Consider the following 24,888-nt stretch of genomic DNA (forward strand, 5'->3'; position numbering starts at 1 on the left):
GGCAGTCTGTAAGAAAAAATGAAAGAAATACATGAAAACTAATTTAATCTTCAGTATCCTTTTGTCCTGCTACTCTTAGATTCTGCTAGTCTTGCTTTTTTTACTTCAACGTTTGCCCCTCCGTTGCCTCCCGTAGAATTGATTTCCATTTAAGGATGGGGGACAATGCCCCCCCCCCTCCTGTGGTTGCTCAACTGCACGAAATAAGAGTATAAAATATATTATTGTTTAAATATAAAGGCAAAGAGGGAATCTACTAATGTAATTATTGTGGAAAAGAGTTCAAAAACTCACCAATCTCAATGTGTAGAAGTGTGCAGACTAGTATTCAACAATGAGAACTATGTAACTATCAGATTAGTTGTGTACTAACACATTAATAGACGAAGATTATTCTCTCAACACCCTGGTTGATTGATTGATTGATTTGGTTTATTTTACTTTGCATTTTGTGCCTCTTGGCTAATTTGCGAAGATGGGGATGAGTGATGAAATTGATGAATGGACATTCACAAACAACCAAGCCCGACCGGGATTCCAGCCCGGGACCCTTGGCGTCGCAGCGCGATGTGCTAACCACTCGGCCACTCAACACCCTGGCATTCAAATGTGAAAAATGAGTTTAAAAAATACACAATTATTTTGGAATATCTTTTTATCACTTCTGATGCAATTTACATCATGAACTATTTCTACAGACTCCAGCAGTTCTGCATTAAATAATACCATTTATGTATCTTTAGTTAGAACACTAACATCACACTGATTGCTCCTGTTGTATTCACTCATTTTCCCCCCACTATTGAACTGGCCATATAGACTGTGGGTAGTCTTGAATGTTGATGAAACCAATGGAAATCACTCGACATTCTCTTACTGACACAGCCGAAAGACACACAAAACAGATTGGATAATACACTTGAGTAAAGACAGTTTTATAACGGAAGTGAATACGAAGATACACAATAGTTTGAAAAAAAAAAACACATTTAAAAAACCCTGTGTGTTATCCTCTAGACAGTGGTCAGATGTACTCTTTTCCTTGATGTTGAGGTATATTTTAAAAATTGAAACCCCACAGATCTCCAACCTTGCATACTTAGCACTTGTGGCCGAATTTTTATCCTGCATTCAATCATAAAGTGATATACGTATGTATACAGCAATTCAAATTTTAAAACTACTTAAGTACAGATGTGGTATTGACTGTTTTAATTGCCACGTTTGTAACTCTTAATGGGAATCTTATGTTTAAAAATACACAGTTAAGCTGCAAGAGATTCTACATTTCATACTTAATGGTACTATTTGCTACCATGTTGAGATATTCTTTCCTTTACATCATCTGGTCACCCTAACAAATCATAGTGCAGGCCACAAGCATTCAAACAAAAATGAAACAGTATTTTCAAAATGAATTTCACAATGCAATACCATACTGTACAGAATTTGTGAAATATGTACATTCACTAAGCAAGTGTTTTTACACTTGTGCCAACTTTACAGGTAGTGAGTGGTAAAAGAAATACACACAAATATAATAACTTTTGTTTCTTACAAGCAGCCTTGATAATGCTTCTTTACCCTAAATCTGGAGTTATTTGCACATGTGATTCTGTACTTTTTTTTTTATCAGGTTGAAATTTGCAGCAGATATGGGTTTATCCAGGCTTTGCTATACCATTTCTATTAAACATATTTTAACTTATTTATCATATTCTTGAACACACCCTAAAACAATATCTAACAATGTTAGTACCTTTATAGCCAGAAACATATCAGATCAAATCTTCCTTGAGTATTACTTCATCATTCAAGTTCACTTATGGTAGTTTGCCCCTCTATACTGGCTGAGATATTGTTAAAGCTAACAAACATTTTTAAATTAAAAAAACTATTAATATTCACAAAAAACTCTTTAACTAGAGGAATGCCTACAATATGACTATAATATGGAGATTCACTGAGGTAAGGAACGGAATAAAGCCAACAAAATGGCTATTACACTGATCTATCTACAACTATCACAATGGTGATGATATTTCAACACCATTCATATCTTATCAACATTGATCCACTTAAGACATACAGATAATGCCAAAACTATACATAATTGCATATGTCTTTCCTATTCTAGACTTAGGGTAGACTACAGTTACAAATTCCCCCCTCCCCTCCCTTCCTCGAGGTAATAACTAAACAATCACACACACGTGCACATACAAAGAAACAGAGATTTCTTTCTCCAAAGATCACAATCATTACAGACAGTTTATTGTATTTTGAACCACAGCCACACGAAGAAATTATGTACACGGTGATGGAAGAAGTTTTGATTGTTGGTTAAAAGTGTTGGCTATCTACTTGTAAAAGAGAAAAAAGGTTGTACAAAGTCATACAACTCTACTGTATAAAGGTTTCAATACATCTCTTCAAAGAGAGAAAATTCTCGACTATAAGAAATTACACAGATTTAGCAACTCAATACCGTGCATATGTGTGTATATATTTTTTTTCTTTTATGCATCGAAACATTTAATAAACTTTTTTCTCTGTGTGATACATATAAACACACAGTCTTAATCCAATTACAGGTCACAGAGGGTAAATATATGTATTGTTTCCCCACAGAGAACAAGATGGATTACTACAATGACAGAGAGTGAATAAGAATTATTTTACACACACAGCAAAGCCATATTTTACCATGATTTGCACCTATAGTCTAGTCCAGACAAAGAAACAGTATCTGTAAACAAAATTCAGATATTTTTAACATTCTAAATGACCATCAAAAAGGCTTCAAAAATCAGTCTACAATGTACGTATAATTCCACAAATTGAGTTCCTTAAAATAAAATAAAAAATATGCCAACAAGCATTTTTGGGTGGAACATATTTCTACATCAACTTCGTGATGACATTAGTTCCGAATGTTAACATATTTGCTGGAACAGCAGTGACAGATGATACACTAGAAAATCTACACAATAAATGGTGAAAGACCCACTTTTCCATGACAACTTATGGATTTTCCATGTATCATCATGGTAGTGATGGATACTTATTGGGAGGAAGGGAATAATTTTGCAAACTTCTCAGAAAAATATATTTTGTCATTAGTTTGATAATAATAATGCTATCTCAGGAAAACTAAAGACAAGAACATAATATAAACTACTCATACAGGCTAATAAGCTTCAAGGTTTTTGAATTTAAATACACAGCTAAAGGGAGTCCACAATTTAACTTATCCCCTGGTCTTGTAAATTATAATACATACAGATAATATAAATTTTAATATGGTAATCCACAATATTAATTTTTAAACTCTCTTCAAAATTTGAATGTATTCCATTCTATAAAGGCAAGAGGTATTTAAACAGTATCAGAACGTAAAGAATGGGATATCTTAAAAAAAGCTGCATAGAAATATGTTAGTAAGGCACGCAAAATGAAAGCCTATTCTCGTGACTGAATACACAATCATATTTTTAAGCTAACAGTTAACTGGACTCTAAATTTTGTTTACATACAATGTTTCTTGATCTAGAAAAATCTTAATACTGTTACATTGTAATACTTTTCTTTCGAAACTTCCAACTTTCTTGCAAACACACACACATTTAATTTCATCTATGTGTTTCTTTGTTAATATATAATTTCTAACACAGATGCAAGAAGCTACAGACGGAGTGATGATTTTGTATCTATGTCATTTATCCATTTCCAATGTTGCTGTTTTTCTAATAACAAAATAAAAAATAAATTTAAAAAAAAACTGAATTTAAATGCAATACAGAAACTAACTCTTTAGTGGCAAATGGGTGGATTACGAGTTGCCAACCCCTAATTTGTATTGCAGAATACACTTATTTGCAATTTCTTTCTTTAGCACTTGGATAGGTATTGGATCAAATATTAATACATGCATACACTCCTACAGTATTGAATCTAGAAGCTTAGCTGACCTAATAGCCGTGTCAGTAGAATTGCATTAGGTACTTGCGTTTCACAGCAAATTTGAAGTAAAAAACTGAGTTTTGTTTTAAGTCCACTTTTATGCACATACAGTATAGGCTAATTGGGACTGGACCTACAGTTTAAAGTGGGATCTGAATCACTGTGCCTCCACCAGGTATCAAACCCGGGATGATGTAACAACTGATAATATTCATAAAGTACTTGTTTCATGTTTGTTAATGTGTTGGGCACTTTAAAGGATCACAGAATCACATCTTCATGCCATGAATATCCTTGGCTAGACAACAACGGAAATATATATTATAGAGAATCCAATGGTGAGAACAAAACTTTGAAAAGAAGCTAACAAGGACATTGTTGGGCAAAAGGATGGATAGTTTTGATAAAAAATAGGCAGGATAAATGGTGGTCCCAATATTTCCAAATTTTTGTTCTCATTAATTGAATTCTTACTATATGGTCTTCAACTTCATTTGTTGTTGGACTTAGTTCATCTGTGTTCCTTGTCAATCATCAGTATGCTATATGGGAGGCCCTCATCCAACTGTATAAAGGAAACTGTCAACATGTAGCAAAGCTGTGAATATCTTGTAAGCTTGTATATGCATAAGAATTGTCTTGCCTAGGTCATCAACATAACCCTTGTATTTTTTTTTATTCTCAAAATCTTGTACCACGTAGTATTGTTTTTATGAAGAAACTAAGTTCATGTAATTTACAGGCTTTTTCAATGAATCTTAAAAGATACAGTTATAAATATGCTGTTTGGAAAGATACCATTAAAATAACCATATCTTTTCATAAGATTGAATTTGCCAGTGTTTACATTTATAATGGCAAGTAAGGGACCATATGCATCAAATTTTACTCTAATTGGTATCTGGTTGACACATGATCAGTACCAGGAAATTTACATATACCGTGGCACAACAACCCTTAAGGGCCAAGGTCACGTGCCTCAACAGAGGTGTGTGATGATGCAACCAGTTATGGGGTGATGTGTGGTCAGCACAAGGAACCCACACTAGTTGTTTTAGCTTTCCATGCCCAGGTTAAACTACTCGTTCACAGCTTATATCCTTTTGCAGTTTCTCATTTAACAATTTTAATCAATTTGTAGCTTATGTCATACATTAGAATTAAATTTGCACATCTGTCACATCAGAACTCAAAAGAACATCCTCTTGTTGTAATAAGCATCCTGTATATGACTGAAGATTAGTCATAAGTTGCAATCCAAAGAAAAGTATTACAACAATGATATAAATCAAAATATGACTTTACAAGCTCATCACAAATTAAGCTTGTACAATACATATAAATAATAAAATCAGATCATTTACATATTTCATTCTAATAAATAAACAACATTTACGATATTTCCAATTACTATTACTCAATTCAAAAATTTTCATTATGATTTGTGTATATATAAAAAGTTTCTCTCTTTGGCAATTACTTACAATAATTAATGTAAAAAATGCCATATTTGTATAAAAATAAAACTTCAATTTACAAAATTAATCTCTCGTGTTCACATACTACTTCATTAAGAAACAGTACGGGTCTTAAGGTTAAGTATATTTCATGCATTTCAATATCTCCATATAAAAGTATGGGGAGTCATCTTCATACTTAGGTCGTAAGAAATTCCTAACTTTATTTTCTCAAGTGTAAAAAAAGGGGTTATCATCCCAACTAACTTTGTAAAAACTTATAGATATTCAAACTATAGAATTAATCAGATTATAAATATAGTTGAGATTCGAGAAGAAAACTTTTCCACTTACATATTTACAAATTATGATATACGCCTCCATTATGGCTTTGTTGTATGTTCTTTGATATGATATAAAAGTTGATCCAGAATTATCTATTTCCTACTGTACATTGCACACATAAAAAAACATCAAACGAATCACATATGCACAGATTCACACAAGCACACTTATACATACACAAATTCGTTTGAAACATGGGATGGACATATTTTTTCTGCAAGCAGTAATTTAAACAATTATGCATAATTATTTACACTGTTGTCTCCTTGAAGATTCTTACTGGGGAGTCTGCATGCTTTATGTGAATGTAACGCGTGATAGTTGTAGCATCTATGGTGGCTGATACTTCTGGTGCAAGGTCAGAAACTGTAGAATCACAACTCTTCCAGTGATTGGACGAGCCTAAAATGAAAGCACATAGGTGTATTACATGACTGCCATGGGAAGAACTACCTAGTACGGATGGGCTGATATGAAATATCAATAAAGTATCGATAATTGATATTCTACCGATCCAATATAACATTCCAAATGTTTCTTGAAGAATATGATTGTTTCATTAACCTCCATAATTAATTTACATAACAAAGTGACTGCAATAGGTTGTGTCGCTGGAAAACAAACTGCATACTTAGATTTTTACTTTACAAAAAGCACGAATTTGTAAAATAACAAAATGGCAGAATTTTGCACTGAATTACAAGTCATTTTGTCAGTAAACTAATGCACCAACATTTCAGCTCAATAGTGTTCTGAATCAAATGTTTAGAGAAGGTGTGTAAATATTATCTTCCTTCAATTAATATTCTGAAATTCAACTTTCTAGATTCGCTTTTTAATACTTTTTCTTTACCAAATTTAGACATGCAATATACTTAGTCTGTAGAGTGCCATTTTCTTTAATGTTATTTCTTCTTCTTTGAAAATTTGGAATAATTAATGAAATAAATACATCATTCAAGTTCTTCATGAAATATTCCCCTTTCGTTGGTATCTACGGTAATAGCCTGACAGGGCAGCATTCCCTCTACAATCTGCTTTACATTTAGTGGGCAAAATTAATAAACTAGGATTTTTGTCATATTTTCAAATCTAAATTATTAATATTTAAAAAAGAACTTCAAATATTTTAACACACTTGCATAGTATTCATTAAATGTCGTCACATTATTGTGAAGAATTTTTAATCAAAATTACACCTGAAATTAAAAAAAAATGTTTTTATGCAGTATTATCTTTAATTATGTATTGCAACATAGAAATGTTCTATATTCACTTATGAAAAAAAAAAAGCTCAGCATGAAAGATCACTGCTTTATCAAATGTAACAAGTTTTTAATTGATGTACGAAAGAGACTTCATTATTTCTGATTTGTCCTGATGTTTCAAAGGTAAATATGATGATGGTATCATATACATGCTTTATCAGTATTGGTAAAAAGTTATATTTTTGGTTCTACATAACCTGCAATGTGGCAAGAGAAGACAAGGTTGCATGTAACTTTTTTCAGATTTGGAATTCCAAATTCTGCTTGGTGACTCCTTGAATTTTTTAGTTTCATTACAATAAGATTCTTATATTTTATTCCCAATCAAATCAAACTGAATCCTTTATAAGTGGTACACCATTAGTACAGAAATACCAGTCTTTAAAGCAGTGACTTAATAAACTAAAATATTCCCTTACCACATCCAGTTTGGAACTTTCAGTAACTGAAAAAGAGAACTAACTCTCAACATTGCATATTAAAAATACATTTTAAATTAACTACTCTTAATCATGAAGAAGATGCTCTCCGAAAATGTCCAGATTGATACTATAAAAAAAAATTGTGAAATTACTGTTAACGCTTCCTTCCTTCTGTTCACTGTCAAAATAGATCCCTTCAGCACGGATACAAGTGTCTTAGTGTTTACTTCATGAATGTAATACATCTTTGTCAGTCAGGTTCAGAATTGCTGCAATCCCCTGTGTTCAATCAAGACACTGGGTTGTATGAATAAAACTGAACACCTGCTACTTTCTCCACTGTTTTCGACAATGTACTTCATTTCATATGAATAAAAAATGTGCACACAAGGAGCAGATGGTGAACATGTGCTTCTATTTTGATTTAAAGAAAAATAACATTGTCTCAAATGTACCACTTGTTATTGTGTTCATTAGTAGTAGTTCTCAAAATATAGTGGTATGATGATGTGAAATGATCACCTGTAAAAAGGTTCATGTAAGGCATACCATTGATAACTGCTGGGGGGGGGGGGGGGGAAGCACTGCTCAAATGTGAAAATGCCTCATGTTGGAAATACATTGTCTTACCTGTGTTAAAATCAGGAAACAGGAACAAAATAGCATGAAAAAAAAGGTGCAAAGGGCTATCAACATTTTGAGGATATCTCATCCCCATTGTAAGGAACAAAGGTTAAAATGTAAAAAATCACAACCAGGCAGGAACTGGACAGAGTAAATCCTCACAAATTGAGGGCTTATATTCATGCATACACAATAGTGAGCACGTGTGCATGTAGATGTGTCACAAGGTCATAAAGTTGATACATCTAGGAGAACTCACTACAGGTTGGAAACTATGCACGGTTGACTTTCTTTACATGAAAATGGAACATAATCTCACCTCTCAGCAGGTATTCATTGTATTAAAATATGAACTATCATTGATCAAATACTTATTGAATCATTTTTAAGGTGTGAGTTGCACTTTACCAAGCTTTGTGCAAATTTGATTCTCCTTCAGATCCACCCTAATTCATGAATTGTCAAACGCATTTAACATTTTCAATGTACTCCTACCTTTCTATTGTGGCACTCCAACTCACTAAGTATGTAGGTTGGACCATCTAGTAAGGGCCACTAAGTAACTACTGGATTTGACATTATACACTCTGTAAAGATAAAATAGCACCTCAATTCTCACAGTAACTTACACAGAAAACCATAGTTTCGGCCCGCTAGAAAAGAAATAAAAGGAAAGGAAGAGTAGGATAGTTTCGTTGCGTTAACTGTGATAGCTGTGGTCACGAACGGCACTAGTCAAATGTTTGAGTATCAGTAATATTCCCGCCAGATGGTGCTGAAAGCACCTCGTCAGTTATTGTCGTGAGAATTCTGCATTGCAGTTGTGATGTGTAGGCAAAGGTAAACAGCAAGTTAGTGACTGTTCTGTGCTTTCTCATTGTTTGTACAGTGTCAAGTGGCAGTATTGTTGTTGTGTAGCGTTGTTTATGTGTGATATTGTTGCTGTGTGTGGACTCTAAACAAGTAAAATGGGTAAGAAATGTGACTTGTCGCCACTTAAGCAAGGCAAAATTCTTACTTTGCACAGCAAAAAGGTAAATCTCTTAGAGAGATCGGTGGAATACTCAAATCCACCATTCAACAGCAGGAAGAGTAATTCACAAGCAAAAACAGCATAACAAATCATCACTTCGGCAACAGTGTGGTAGAAAAAGGAAAACATCACCCAGAGTAGATCAGAAAATGAAAACAGCAGCACTGCAGAATCGAGGAATGAGTTCCTGCCAATTCGCTTCTGTAATTAGAAATGACCTTGGAATTGCAGTCAGCCACACAACTGTATTGTCTTGACTGGGCAAAGTGGGTATTGGGAAGAAGAAACCACGTAAGAAGCCGAAGCTGACACAAGCACACGGGGCAGCAAGTCGTGAGTTTGTGAGGCAATATTCAAGTTGCCTGAAGACTAGTGGAAGCACGTCATTTTCTGCGACGAAAAGAGATTTAGAATAGTGGGAAACGATGGTGGTGTGAAGTTGTGGATGCGAAAGGGCAAGGAACTTGAAGAGGATTGTGTTTCAGAGACACAAAAGTTCAGTGGCGGAGTGATGGTGTGGGCTTGCTTTACTGCTCAAGGCATTGGAAGGTTGGAGATATGTGAAGGGTCAGTTGATGCACGAAAATATCTTCAAATTCCGGAACGTAAAGTTCTTACAACAGTTAGAGACTACTTTTCTGGAGAAAATATGGACTACTTTGTTTTCCAGGACGATAATGCTTCATGTCAATATTGTCAATACGTGGTTCAAGGACATGAGTATTCCGAGACTGGTGGCCTCCAAACTATCCTGACATGAATCCCATTGAAAATTTGTGGGCCATTATGAGCAGAAGACTGCATAACAAGACATTCTCGAATAGGAGGGAACCCATGGAACAGATAATCCAGGTTTGGTTCCAAGAAATCGAGGTTACACTTTGCCATAACCTTGTAACCAGCATGCCTCAACGATTGGCTGCACTGCAGAAGGCCCATGGTGGTCATACAAAATTCTAGTTTGCTGTGTTGTACTCTCGATGTTCGTACACAATATGTCTTACCCTTAAGATATTCTATTTTTTTGTTTTGTGCTATTCTTATGGTTTCTTTGACTTTTATGTATTACTCTCTGCAAAGGCTTTTTTTTTATAGAAACAGACACACACAGCTAGTTATATATGCATATACATTCATTATAGTCATGTCAATAAGCTGAAACTGTAGCGTATGTAGTTAAGGTTGGACTGCTCATTGCGAATATGCAATGTAATGTTATCAGGAATTCATGTACAAATCATTTTGGTTAATGAATCTTGTGAAAACCATATCCAAGCAAGTGTCGCTGTTTTTCTTTACAGAGTGTAGTATCAATCTGGAATATTTTAGACAGCACCTTCTAGTATTACTAGCATTCATGGATTTTGGCTACAATTCAGAATTGCTGCAAACAAAATCAAAACACAAATAGCTGCAAACAATCAAACTACTTGTATAACAAATGATGAACTACTTATTACACAACAACAAATTGCTTAAACCATAAAATCAAATCTAGCATGAACTAAAAATCAAATGCAAAAATAAAGCAAACAAAAATACATACATGCTCTACAGTTACGAAGGCTTCACATAACTACAAGATCAAATCTAGTGGAATCACAGCAACGTGCAGCAGCAGAAATGCTTCCTTGAAACAGCATGCTTCTTGGAGGACGGGTCCGTGATGGCGACTTCAACAGTATCTCTTACGATCCTGCAAGAATCACTGGACTGTTTCCGATCACAGCAGATCCTGTCTATCACAGAATCTTTGGAATTTTCAGAAGTAACCGTGACATCAGAGGCTATACTGTTCTTATGATGTAAGTCTATTGAATCATTGCACGGAACTGATTTGAGATTAGTAGAAAGTGAATCCGAGTCATCCATCACCTCCTCAAACCACTCCTCATCGGATGAACTATGATGGCTCTGGATCCGTGACGAATAGAGACTGGGTTCAGATATCAAACGAATGCGACTGTTTGAGGAAACTAGAGGATAAGGAGGGCGGATAGGTTTCTTCCCTGAGCTCCAAGTTGCATCACTAAAGCAACGGCAGGCAGCACGATCGACCTGCTGGTTTCTTTTAGTGTCCATAATGGTCGCAGACTTTACACGCATGATAGGATACTTGAAGAGCCTCGTTTGCTTATGATCAGATCTTTGGTTTTCAGGATTTGAGCTGCTTGCAGCATCAAAGCTCGGTAGTTCAGATTTGTGTTCCTCCCGAGCATTAGAATCTTTGGTAAGAGCTATATTTTGGGCAACAATCTCATCTAATGGTGTGTCTTTCGCATCCATGCCATGCACATCTTCTTGCGAAGCATCAAAAAAAGTAAAACTTTCATCATCTATACTATCTGGTGTGTAAGGTTCATGCACAATATCAAACTCTGAACAGGATATTTCACTAGAGGGAAGATAATCACCGCAAGGGGAATCTGGATCACAGCAATTCACAATACCTGCTTCTGCCAGTAAATCAAACTTCAGGTACACTGGCTGGAAAAATAAACATCGACGTATTAATACATTTGAATTCGGGGTTTGATAAACATTTACAAGTACCAAAACAAAGCAGCATTACAAATGCGTTAACTGTGTTATCTATTTTCACTGAAATATGTTCTTTCACCACATACTGGACAGTAAATGTTCTCACCTAACTTTAATGCCTAGATACCAGGTAACATACCGTATTAAAGAAAAGTACCGATGTGTCAGGAAAGACATGAAATTTATCTCAGAAATTTAAGTGAAAAATGAATGCTTAACAAGACAAGGTTAGAGTCTTGGTCAAACTTGTTCTGCCTAGACTTTCAATCTTGCCAATGAAGTTCCTGGGTTTGAGTCTAGGCTTTGGCATTCCTTGTAAGTGTCCGTTCATCTACTTCATCTAATCAACACTTATCTTCATTCTCTCTATTACACTAAATGTGAAGTATAGATGGTTAAGTGTAAGAAAAGGCTTGTGCCTTAACTTTGCCATCCAAAAGAATAAATAAATAAATAAAGTGGCAGTACTGCGATGCTAAATAACAAAAATAGAAACACAAATTGGTCGATCCTACATTTGCTCACTTAAATGTCTACAAAATGCATCTTCTGCACGTGCCAAATCATAAGGATATTTATCAATTCCAATGTACTTGCTTTAATGCCTCCACCAATTATTTTTGACAACTGTTTTGTTAGTGGTAATACATCGAGAATCAACAATTTTCCATCATCTCTTTAGATTTTTAAAACTTTTATGTTTTTAATTGTGTCCTTCAACCAGTCCACGTTCACTTACGAATGTTAAATATTTAAAGCTAATATTAATAAGACCTTTCCTGACTTCCATCCCACAAAAGAAATTTAAGTCAAATTAAAAAATGTACAAATTTTTGACCATTTATTGTTAATGTGCAACTTGAAAAATGTAAATGTTCGTATTTAATTGTTTAGCCATTTGCTACTGATTGTGTGTGGTAACAGAATTAATCTATTTTAAAATTTAAAAATTGTTTGCCAAAAATTATAATGGGTGTATCAGCACTGAGGCTGTCTGCACCCTTCTCTTATTACAGACATCAGCTCCTTTTCAAAAATGAAGTAATTGAAAACACAGTATATTAAAAGAACAAATTTCCTTATCGGGAACAAATAAAATACAGTGAAAAACTAATCAGCACCCCACCGATAGTAGGTGATATCTTTATTAAAAACAAACTTCAACAAACTAAAACTGATGCACCATTGATAATAGCTGAGACCATGTAGGAGCACTCAGCACACAAAGAGAATACACAGGACAACACACTAAGAACAATATCCCACAGCCTTGGTCTGCAAAAATGCAGTTCCAAGATGTACTATGTGGAACAGAGGTTGATAATTGACTGCCTTAACACAAGGTCACCTCTTACAACCCATAACATAATGTTGTGAACATCCATTTCAAAAAGATTATGTATACAGTAACACTTTGCTTGGCACACTCATTTAATTGAAACACATATTAGAAATATCTACAGATCCAAAACATTATTTTCCTCAATTGGATTCAGAACACATTGGTGTTCATTTGTCTACAATTGATCAATGGCGATGTGAAAAGTTTCAATATACACCAGGAATAAACATACAAAGAGAAATATCCACAATTATGCAAGTTATGATGAAGTCCAGGTTGACTTTGTAATTCAGTTGCTCGTATACTGGTAAAAAACACCATCGTTTCTGATTTTTTGTCTTACCCATTGCAATTTATGCCAACTAACCACTCTGTCAAGGAAGTCAGCACTCACTGTAATATTACAGCCTCTGCGAGATATTATTAATGGTGCAGGTACAGTGATGTCAGACTTGCCTTGCACAGCACACACAACAATGAAACCTTCAGTCTGAGGTTTCGACCCTGTCTCAGGTTCATCAGGTTGTAACAGGAAAAAAATGCTAAAGGATGTTCTGTGCCATCTGCTGGGTGCTTTCCTGATTCCACCAACACATGTCTTTTCAATTGCAGTGTTCACTAATGTTGAAACAAAACACTATACTTGAAAACAACAATGTTAGATTCCTAATAAACACTAAGAACAAAGTTGTTTGCAGAATGATTTCAGTTATTTATACAAAATTGTCAATGGCAAAATTCGCTGCAACACACTCCTTGAGGAATTCCACTTTCGTGTACCCATGCACACAACATGCAACACAAGCTTATTTTACACAAAAAAGATCTCTCTCTTACAGACTTGCCACACAATTCAATGATATCTCTTCAAGTATGGATATATTTTCCTCTGAGCTTGCCATTTGGTCTTCTATTAGAAGAAACATTTGTAAATAATATCAAGTAGTGCAATCTTTTACTTATTTTTTGTTAATTTGCTATTCATTTTTGTGTTATTTTGTTACTTTTAATTATTATTACTATTATTTGCTTTTTCATTATTGACAATTTCAGTGTAAAATTGCCTCCTGTGCTGGATCTGCAATTTTCTCAATAAATAAATAAATAGAAGTAGTTTATAGAATACCATCAAGCAAGAATAATTCAAATGACAACTGTTGTGGTAATCTTTATTTCATCTGGCACACCACAATAAAGGCAAAAAGTTATTCAGAATTTCAACATAAGATACATGTCATGTAAATACTGTGCAATCACAAAGGCATCTGGTGGTGGAATCAGCAAAGCATCTAACAGACATCCTTTGGAATTTATTTCCTCTCCAAACCTACATGTCTTTTAATCTGACGTGGAGGCAAAAACTTTGGAATTAAGGTTGTAATTTTGTGTATGCTATGTTTTTAAATGTGCTTACTACAAGTCAAACCAGACATGACTGTCCCGGTAAGTGGTGTCAGAAGTTTTTATAATTGAAACAAAGTGGTTCAGAACTTCACAGTCATAACTAGTTCAGAACTTCACAGTCCTTGTAGTTTCAAAGAATAAAATGAGCTTTAATATTACCTCAAGCAAATCAATACAAAATAATTTGTATGCCTTAAATTATTCTCATGCTGTTCAGAACGAGTTTATTATTGTAAACAATTGCTTACCTTATGGTCACCCATACACGTGTCTCGTCCTATAACCCCATATTGCACATTACTATCATCACTTAACTGCAATAAAACAAGAAAAGCAGTGAGTACAACATCCAATAAAAATCATATTAACTGTGATTACAGTGTGGGGGTGTAAGGGAAGGAGATAAGAAACATTTACCAGACACTAGGAAAGGCTTGAATATTTTGATGTATCCTCAGTGAGAGAGGAAAACGCCAGCATGCACCATTGCCAGTGGCTGCCAGAAACAAAGATGAAAATTGGTCAGAGCCCAAGTCGAGAGAGAGATTAGTTGCTATTCTATCAGTATTGGCCGATATAGGCATATATCGATAAAATCAATAATATTATCAATGCAACATATCTTTAAATAACCAGTAATCTAATATATAAATATATATATATATGTGTTTGGTTGGTTGGTTTGTTTGTTTGGTTGGTTTGTTCCGGCATAACTCTCGAATGCCTGGAGCGATTTCAACCAAACTTGGAACACTTATCACTTGCAATTTCAAAAGAAATACTGTGGGAGTAAGACACCCCTGGCACCCCTAGGGGTGGGGGTGGGAAGGGGTGACATGTAAAAATAATCGAAAACGACAGATATTAGTGTGGAATTCATAGTTTTCAGGGTCACTAAGATGAATAGTGACTCTCCCAATGCCGTTCACCTCAAAGACACCTCTGGCATCCCTAGGAGTGGGGGAAGTAAGGGGGTGACATGTAAAAATAATCGAAAACGATCGATATTAGTGTGGAATCCATAGTTTTCGGGGTCGCTAAGATGAATAGTGACACTCCCAATGCCGTTCAAGTTATTTATTCTTGCTCTTGGAGCTGGAACTAAAAATGTTGTTCATAAATTGTTGTTAAATTTATATTATAGTGAATTTGTAAAATATATTACTTTATAATTAGTATAATGTACTTATACTTGTAAATACCTGTAAATAAAATTAGTTACATTTTACGCTATAGTTAGAATTCATTAAACACCCAGGCAACACCAGGTAATCAGCTAGTCTTCTATATACACTATGTTGCCATTCGTCACCGGACACCCCTCAAAAAGTGCTTGGGATTGTCTGTACATGTCATACAACCTATAAAAGGCATTGCCGGTTGAGAATACACTCATACTATCTGCAGCAGTCAATATGGACAGACGACGCGAACTGAGAGGCAGAACGAGGGATGATCATTGGAGCCCACAGGTTTACGCATTTGACCCGTGAGATTTCCAACAAATTTCAGATACCCCGGTCGACAGTGAGTGATGTTATCGTGAAGTGGAAGCGAGAGGGGTTCATGACATGCCGACCCAGACCCAGTAAACGAAAAATATTAACAGATCGTGACCGTCGCTGCTTGAAACGTGTGGTGAAGTCAAACCACAAGGCGTCGTTCCAGATGGTGGCACAGGAGTTTCGATCGGCTTCCAGTAGTGCTGCAAGTGATCGTACTGTCTGATATGAGATCGTCGCACTTGGTTTTCATGGTTGCGCAACAGTTCACAAGCCGCATATCAAAGCCCGCAATGCAAACCCGTCGGTTACAGTGGTGCAAGGAACGCCGCCATTGGACTCTCGAACGATGGAAATCCATCCTATCGAGTGATGAATCTCGCTACCAGATGTGGCGGTCCGATGGACGTGTGTGGGTGTGGCGTATGCCCGGTGAACGCTGTTTACAGGACTGTATCGTACACACAGTGAAATTCGGCGGAGGTGGCATCGTGGTGTGGTCCTGCTTTGCGTGGTATGGTATTGGACCTCTTGTTTTAGTTTGGGGAAACATGAATGCCGATGCGTACCAAAAAGTTCTGGAAAATTCTGTGCTACCGACATTGTGGGAACAATTCGGTATTGGCCCATACCTGTTTCAGCACGACAACGCTCCATGTCATACGGCAGGCATTACCAACACGTGGTTCGAGGACATGGGTGTGCAAAAACTTGATTGGCCAGCCCAAAGTCCAGATATCAATCCCATTGAACACCTTTGGGACGAGTTGGAGTGCCGCTTGAGAGCCAGGCCATGCCGCCCAAAAAACACCACTGAGCTGTTTGCCGCTTTGCAGGACGAATGGGGTAAGATTCCCGTCGACACGTATCGCAAATGGGAGGAAAGTCTTCCTCGAAGGGTTGCAGACGTCATTGCGGCGAAAGGTGGCCCTACACGATACTGATGTGGTGCTGTGACCGGATTAACATATTGGTATAGGGTGTCCGGTGACGAATGGCAAGATAGTGTATATTAAAATGGATGTACGTGCATGTGTGTTTGTTCCGGCATAACTCTCGAATGCCTGGAGCAATTTCAACCAAACATGGTACACATATGACTTGCAATCTGGAAAGAAATACTGTGGGGGTAAAACACCCCTAGGGGTGGGGATGGGAAGGGGGTGGCATAAAAATAATCTAAAACTACCGATATTAGTGAAATCCATAGCTAAGATGAAAAGTGACATTCCCAATGCCGTTCAACTCCAAGTTCATCACCTATCGGCATGGAGGGTGAGAGGGGGTGAAAAGTAAAATGTAAAAATTAACGCAACTCTTGAACGGCTGGAGCAATTTCAACCAAACTTGGTACACATGTGACTTACAATCTGGAAAGAAATACTGTGGGGGAAAGACACCCCTGACACACCTAGGGGTTGGGGTAGGAAGAGTGTGACATGTCAAAATAATCTAAAACTACCAATATTAGTGTGGAATCCATAGCTTTCGAGGTCGCTAAGATGAATAGTCACTCCCAATGCCGTTCAATTTATTTATTCTTGCTCCTGGAGGTGAAACTAAAAATGTTTATAATCAAGTTTTGAGTTAAATTAATATTATAGTGAATTTGTAAAAGATTTTACTTTATAATTTGTATACTGTACTTTACTTTTAAATACCTGTAAATAAAATTAGTTACATTTTACACTATAGTTAGAATTCATTATTTTCCTGTCTAATAGAAGATTGTGATACATAATTATGCTGGGTAATCATCTAGTTTAGAATAAAACTCTCGTCACTTTGTTATTTTTATGGATATTAACATACAATTCCATATTTTCTGGTTTTATAAAGTAGATGTCTAAATACACAGTTTACTTTTCAAATGGAAAACCCATTGCAGTCACTTAGTTTCATGTGTTATTAATGAGGTTAATGAATATATTCTTCACAGAACATTTGCAATTTTATACCTGATCAGTATAATATTTACTACTGGTATTTGTAATTTGTGTATCAGTACTTTATTGGTATTGTTAAACAATTCATGAATAAACATTGTACAATACCTCTGTTGCAAGAAGAAATGCAACATATTTTAATACTGAATAGGATGTTTTCAGCAGCTTTTATGTGGTCAGTGCATCTGTTTCCAAGTAGCTCCCCAACTGTCCTCACATTGCACACTCAACACTTGAAATTTTTAGGTCTGTCACTGGGGATTGAACCCAGGACCACAAGTACTGAAGACAAGAATGCCAAGTATTCAATATTGAGAGTTCATTATTATGGAATTCAACAAATGAATTATAATGCTCTAATTATAATTAATGATCATGGAAATTTCTACAGGACTTACATTATTGACTAGAGATTTTGCAGTCTGACTAAGAACAACCCTGTCGCACCAAGATGGACAACGAGTCTGCATGTAGTGCCTTGCTCCCTTTTGGTCTTCTTCAAAAGGATAACTAGGAGGGAAGCTGATAGGAAACTCAAATAACCTATTCTGGAATGGTTCAAGTTCACGATCAAATTCCTTCAACTGGAAGAAAAAAAGCAATGAGAATGGTTGAGAGAAACATTTTCACCTAAATCCATGAAGCAGTGTCAAGGGCTACAACAAGATATTTAACAGTGACACAAATACTTTAACTATCTTAATTTTATGAAAACAAATGATGATGTTTTAAAAAAAAAAGGCATGTAATGACATATTTTACATCATACCTTTTTTTTAAACACAAAACTATCATTTTGTGGTCAAAGACACTTCTGGGTGGTAACAATATCCTTAGTTTACAATGAATCATTACAACTCAGAAGTGTCCATGACCATACTAACAAAAAGTCATGATTAATGCACTGTAAACAAAAGTAACTTATCTTCAAAAAATCACAAATTGAAACCAAGAATACAAAAAAAAAAAAATGATCACTTTACTGACAATATTTTTAAACAAAACAGAATAATCTGCACACAATATTATCTAAATAGATTGTAAACATGTTGCTTACCAATGCAATATATATGTAAACACTTACCCAATCGCCTGCATTAGTGATGAACATATTTTGATGATCCAGATGCCTAAATTCTTTCTTGCCTAAGCTAAGGATTACCTGTGGAACAGAAAATACTACAATTCAACTTGACAAATCAGCCTATTTACGTAAAATAAAATATAAGCATAACTGACAGTACAATGAAGAAATGTAATGGGGGTTCAAAATTTCATAAAATTCTAAGTTTCCACGCAAATTCACTTATTTCTCGAGACAAATGCAAATTTTCAATAAATTCTAACCACTGAATGAGCAGCAATGAGGTCTTAGGATAATAAATCCAAGATTTCAAATTTTTGTCGGATCTGTGTTTCAGCAAATGTTAAACCTTTGTATCTCCAAATTAAATGCCAAAAAACATTAAAAATTAGTATTTTTTGTAAGGGTCAGATGAGCAAATGTGGCAAATTTGAAGAAAGTCTGGCATGGCAGGTTAAAATGGCTGTATGATTTAACATGGAATGACTCTTAACAATAATTACCTTAAATCTAAATACTTACTTGACTTGTTCCATCGCGATACTGGAGCTTGGTGTGATCATTATTTTTATTACTTGGTATTCTTACTGGATTCAAACCTTCTGCTAATTTCTGCAAAAAAAGAAAAAGAAATAACAATGTTATTGTGGTTTAATTCTGGGTGGTTTCCATTGGATCGCTAGGTGAGAATCACTACAATACATGGGTGGTGTACCTAAGTTACAGATACAAATGCAATTAAATAAAAGTGTTCCTGTGAACCTCAGGACTATATCTCATATTTTCTGTTAGAGCTAAGTTTGGATCTACAGTTTCACCTACATTTCAAAAGCATTAATATTTTTGACCACTACAAGGAATTATGTCACAAAATGTAATATGTAATACTATAGTATTTCTAACTAAATCCCATCAGGAACTCCAGAAATTAATACTTGCAAAATGACAAACACTTATTAATTAAATAATATTGAAGATATATATAAGTTTAAAGTGGGATTTGGACCACTGCCTCTACTGGGAATCAAACCAAGTGTTAAGCCTGTCACAGGTTACTTTACGATATTTCTTCTTCCTCTTTTTGTTTCCTTTCCTTCTATTTCCATTTGCGCATAAGATAGTTTCTTATATTAAAAACAGTACATATTCATAGATCTATTACTTATTACCAGCATTTATTTGTTTACATCAGCTCCGTGCAAGTATCATTTATGGTGGACATCAATTTCACATTTTCAGGGGGACAAAGATGAAAAACTGATCCGATACCGATGTTAATGTATTGGTATTGGAGAGTATCGGTTGGATTTAATTTACCGATACTTTTTTGGCATTTTGGTCTTTCCCAGGGTCCGCAAGAATGCTGAGCAACAATTCATGGAGTTTAATTATATCATGGAAATTATGCAGAACTAGAAGTTTCCATTTATTTTGCAGCAATCCTGTGTGGGAAAACTATATTTTGGGATTACAATAGCAGGATTTTAATATTATGACTTAATTCTTGAATATTTTGAAGCAAAACTGTGATAAATTGATGGTTACACACACTAATATTAATCAAGATTTTGAACAACTTTTAATTATTACCATTTTCGAGCGTCGGTATCGGTTCAGCCCTACTTAAAATACATGAAAATATTATATGTTTTCATAGAGACCATAGAGATTGAGTATATAATGTGAGAAAACTTTAAATTTGAAATGTCAAATCAAGGTTCCACTGTATTAACAGCTTCTTTTTTGTACATTTTCTTAATTTTTGGCCCTGTAACATCTACGCTGAGAGCAACAGTGAGGATAACAGGACACTCCCTTCACAAGGAACAGTCATGCCCAAATCGAAACCAGAACTTTCAATGATGAGTCGACTCTATGCACCTGGCCACCAAATAGGTACACATAAAAGTAGCATGCAATTGCCCTACTATAATGTGTGATACTACATTGACTGCATAGGCATGCACTAGTGTTTAACTTTCGTCAAAACTACATGTACCATCATACCTTGACTACACCCTGTGTATCAGTTCTAAAATTGAAGTCTCCAAAGACGAAAAATGGTGCATTTTCATAATCATCATTATGGAACCTAAAAACAAGAATAACACAATTACCCCAAGACAAACACAGTGATCAAACTGTCAGTGTAACCAACCCACCAGCTGTTTTAGATCCATGCAGTACCAAAGTCTACAGCTACACAAAGGTTTTTCTTGTAATCCTCACTGGGAAACAGTTCAAGGAATTGCTTCCAAAACATGCAAACATTGTCCGTGATAAAATTTACCAAGGTTTCACATCACTAAAACACACACACACACAGAGAGAGATAGAGAGTCAGAGAGAGAGAGAGAGAGTCAGAGAGAGAGAGAGAGAGAGTGTCAGAGAGAGAGAGAGAGAGAGTCAGAGAGAGAGAGAGAGAGAGACAGACAGACAGAAAGAGAAAGAGAGAGCGACAGACAGAGAGAGAGAGAGAGAAAGAAAAGAGACAAATATGTTTGGAAAAAAGGAAGGAGAGCCAGATGGCTGAATAAATTTAGAATTGAAGGAAATAGGAAACACTCACCAGACAAGATGAAATTATAAATATTTATTTAACCTAGCTACATTCACACATACTTACATAGAATGAAAGATGGTAATGGGTGATGCAGTGTAGCCAGACAATAATCACAGAGGGGAAACAGGCTTACACATCCATATCAGAACCATGGTGCTTGTTAGGGTGGGTGTTGATGGATCATCAGAAATAACAGTGCTTAGGAGAGATGAGAATTAGTCAGTCTGCATTAGTTGTGATCATAGACATAAGTGCGCATGCACTAATTGGATGAGCCACTACCTCTCAGTCTTCTGTAATCTAACAGTATGTTAATATTGAGGGGGGAGGGAGTGGGATAACTGGTACAATAGCTCCTTCCAGCACCATCAAGGTATTGAACTTTGGTTGCAAGAGTGATGGTTCAGGATGGTAGAGGTTTCCCCAAGCAACTCACTACACCTGTGACAGATAAGGCTGTACATCAGGTTTGGGAGCACCATTACCTCCGCTGTTCTACAAATACATACCCTAACAAGCACTTCTCACTGCATCTACAATTACAACACTGGCATTAAGTATTATTATCTAATGCCTGTTTACCTTCTGAGCTCTTGATCTGGCTACACAGCAGAGATAATGCCTACTTACCTCATACCTCACTGAGTTGGTTATCATTTGAGTTGGTGTTTTAAGTCCACTTTATGCTCAGTAAGGCTAATCGGGACTGGACCTACAGTTTAAAGTGGGATCCGAACCACTTGAGCCTCCACCGGGTATCGAACCCGGGACCCCTTGATTACAAGGCAATGACGCTACCACTGCACCATGGGGGAGGCCCTCATACCTCACTGAATATGTACCGAATGCACCATCATTTATGAATATACTACAATATTTTTGGTAGCATTGCCTGTGTGTGAGGGAGGGGGGTTAGGAAGGTGTTAAATATATATTTCAGGCAACAGTTGATGGCTGTAATTGGATCAACATTAACCTCTTAACATACAGATTTTTTTTTTAAAAAAAAAAATTGTTTAGATTTTAATGTAATTTTTTTATTACTCAGTTGAAATAATCAGTTAAGAACATTATAAATGGTTATAATAATGTTGATTGTTGACAACAATGAGATACATGCATCTGAAAAGCCCCTAAAATAAAATCCCGAATATGCTCGTGCTATCACTGAGTAGAATATTACCAATAGAACTTGTGAAAAAAAAAGCAAGATAAGTTATTATAATAATCAAAATAAACACAAAACAGCACTGAAACACTAATTAGTGAACTTGAAAACAATTGTTTATATTATAGGGTCTCTGTCATTGGTCCTAAAATGTGTATAAGTACACACACTAAATGTGAAATACATTGTTTATATGTTACTGGCTGCGTGATAAGCCTTCAAACATGGATCAATGCACAAAGCTACACTGCATTCCTCATACATATATCTGGATTCTCTTCTAGCCTTCGTCCCTCTAGCATCACACACACTGCTGCACATTCTTGTAGGATTTTGCTCCTTCTCAGTTGGAGGAATCACTTAAGGAAAATGGTGACCAACAAGTCGCATTGGTGTTGCCGTTGCTGAGGGGCGACCAGCTGCTTTTGGCGAAAATTCTTCTCTTTGATGATGAGCAACCACTTTCTCAATGACAGCGACATAAAAGTCAAGGGCACTCTTCCGCCCTCCATGTTTTCTGTAGAGTACAAAGGCATTCCACACAGTTAGTTCTAAGAGGTGGAAAAATATTTTTTAATAATATTTTTTACCTCGCTTTCGTGGCAATGTATTGTTTGCAATGTATTGATCTACCCTATCAACACCTCCCATTGTATCATTATATGCAAACACGACCACAGGCTTCAGAACATCTTTGTTCCTTTGTCTGCATGTTTCCATTTCCGCACTGTGGAAACTGGATAACATCGAGACATCTCTTTTGTCTTTCCACTTTAGTGCAAGAAGTTTACCTCGTTGGAATGATACAGTCTCTCCTTTCTTCAGTTTCATCCTTTGAAACGATGGAAGCATATCCTTTCTTGTGGGACGCACAGTGCCATGCACATCTGTTCTATTAGATATCAAAATGTTGGTAAGCTGGGGAGAACTGTAGCAGTTGTCTAAAGTTAGGCACTATCCCATATTCAGCAGGGGTTTCTTGAGTGTCATGACAACTTGTGATGACATGGGTAAATCTTTATAGTCCTCATGAAATTTAGTGCCAGCACCTGTGTATATTATTAGGGACCAGACATATTCAGTTGCCGATTCACACAGCATGAATGACTTGATGCCAAATCTGGCTCGTTTCATAGGTATATATTGGACCCATCCCAACCATCCTTTGTATAACATCACACTTTCATCAATTGTCACATCTCGTTTTGGAGTACAAGCAGATTTAAATTTGGTAGGTAAGTGATCCAAAATTGGCCATATTTTATTCACTTTTGGTTGAGGATGACTCTCAGCGTCATATGTACTATTATCAGAGAAATGCAGATTTCAAATTCACAAATCTATGAAACAGCAAAATTTGTCGGAAAAATTGGTGTAGCTAAAATTGGATTCTTAGTCCACTACATTTCATAGGTAGGTTTCTTTACGATACTCTGTATGAGTGAAATAAAAATATACATTTCGTCCATTGTTGTCTTTCCATTCTCGTGCCAGTGTCTGCCTTGCATATCTGTTAGTTTCAGTCAACAAAATTATCATCAATAAACTGATAAAAGTAGTGCATAACATCCTCAATATGTGGCTCGAAATTCACTTCGGTTTTACCTGTGAAAGTAAAGCATGGTCGGGCAGGTGGGAGTTGTCCAGAAGTATCAATTTCACACCACTGTCTGGCACTTACCAAGTCAGTTTCCGATGAATCACTTTCTTCATAAATTTCATCGGAGCTATCTGAACCACTGAACTCAATATCAAGCTCTTGTTCACTCTCCATTTTCACAAAAGAACAATACCGTCAAGAAACACGAAATAAAACAAAGACCTCACACCTATGCCGTAGACAAAAATAAACGTCGAAAGGAGATTAGTGACATCTACCGGAAAGACAAGTAAACAACAACTTCAACAGCACCATATAGCAGAAACATACAGAAACATAGGAAAACGAGTATAACCGTCCTTTTAAAAAGTGTACGGATAAACAGAAGTTAACCTTAATATACTCGGGATATTATATTTTTGTGAAAATTAAAAACCAGAGTATACTTGGGCTTTTATGTTAAGAGGTTAGAATACAGTATTGCCCAATAATTAATACAATAGCAATAATGCATTTAAAACTAGCTGTGTTGGCTCATCTGGAATACCCAGAGTCATTAACACACTCCCTCCATCCATGGGAAAAAACTTTACTTGTAAGACTTGTTAACTCCAGAAGAGGATGAC

At 35.8% G+C, this 24,888-nt stretch overlaps 1 protein-coding gene across 2 annotated transcripts in view; it reads right to left on the reverse strand.

The window, feature by feature from the left end:
* Positions 1-652: 652 nt before the first annotated feature.
* The window catches only part of 5PtaseI (inositol polyphosphate-5-phosphatase A), a 44,309-nt gene continuing 20,073 nt past the window's right edge, over positions 653-24,888 (reverse strand). The window contains exons 9-15 of one of the 2 annotated variants that reach the window (XM_083126851.1): positions 20,939-21,023; positions 19,454-19,543; positions 18,932-19,009; positions 18,246-18,431; positions 14,648-14,713; positions 11,527-11,599; positions 653-6,167 (exon numbers count right to left, since the gene is read on the reverse strand). In XM_083126851.1, the coding sequence (XP_082982977.1) occupies positions 6,016-6,167; positions 11,527-11,599; positions 14,648-14,713; positions 18,246-18,431; positions 18,932-19,009; positions 19,454-19,543; positions 20,939-21,023 (730 nt within the window). In that variant the 3' untranslated portion in view covers positions 653-6,015. Of the gene's footprint in view, positions 6,168-10,658; positions 11,600-14,647; positions 14,714-18,245; positions 18,432-18,931; positions 19,010-19,453; positions 19,544-20,938; positions 21,024-24,888 lie in introns of both variants that reach the window. The other variant, XM_083126850.1, reaches the window with a different exon arrangement.

Source organism: Lepisma saccharinum, chromosome 8 (genome assembly GCF_977018435.1).
Source record: "Lepisma saccharinum chromosome 8, izLepSacc3.1, whole genome shotgun sequence".
Taxonomy (NCBI): domain Eukaryota; kingdom Metazoa; phylum Arthropoda; class Insecta; order Zygentoma; family Lepismatidae; genus Lepisma; species Lepisma saccharinum.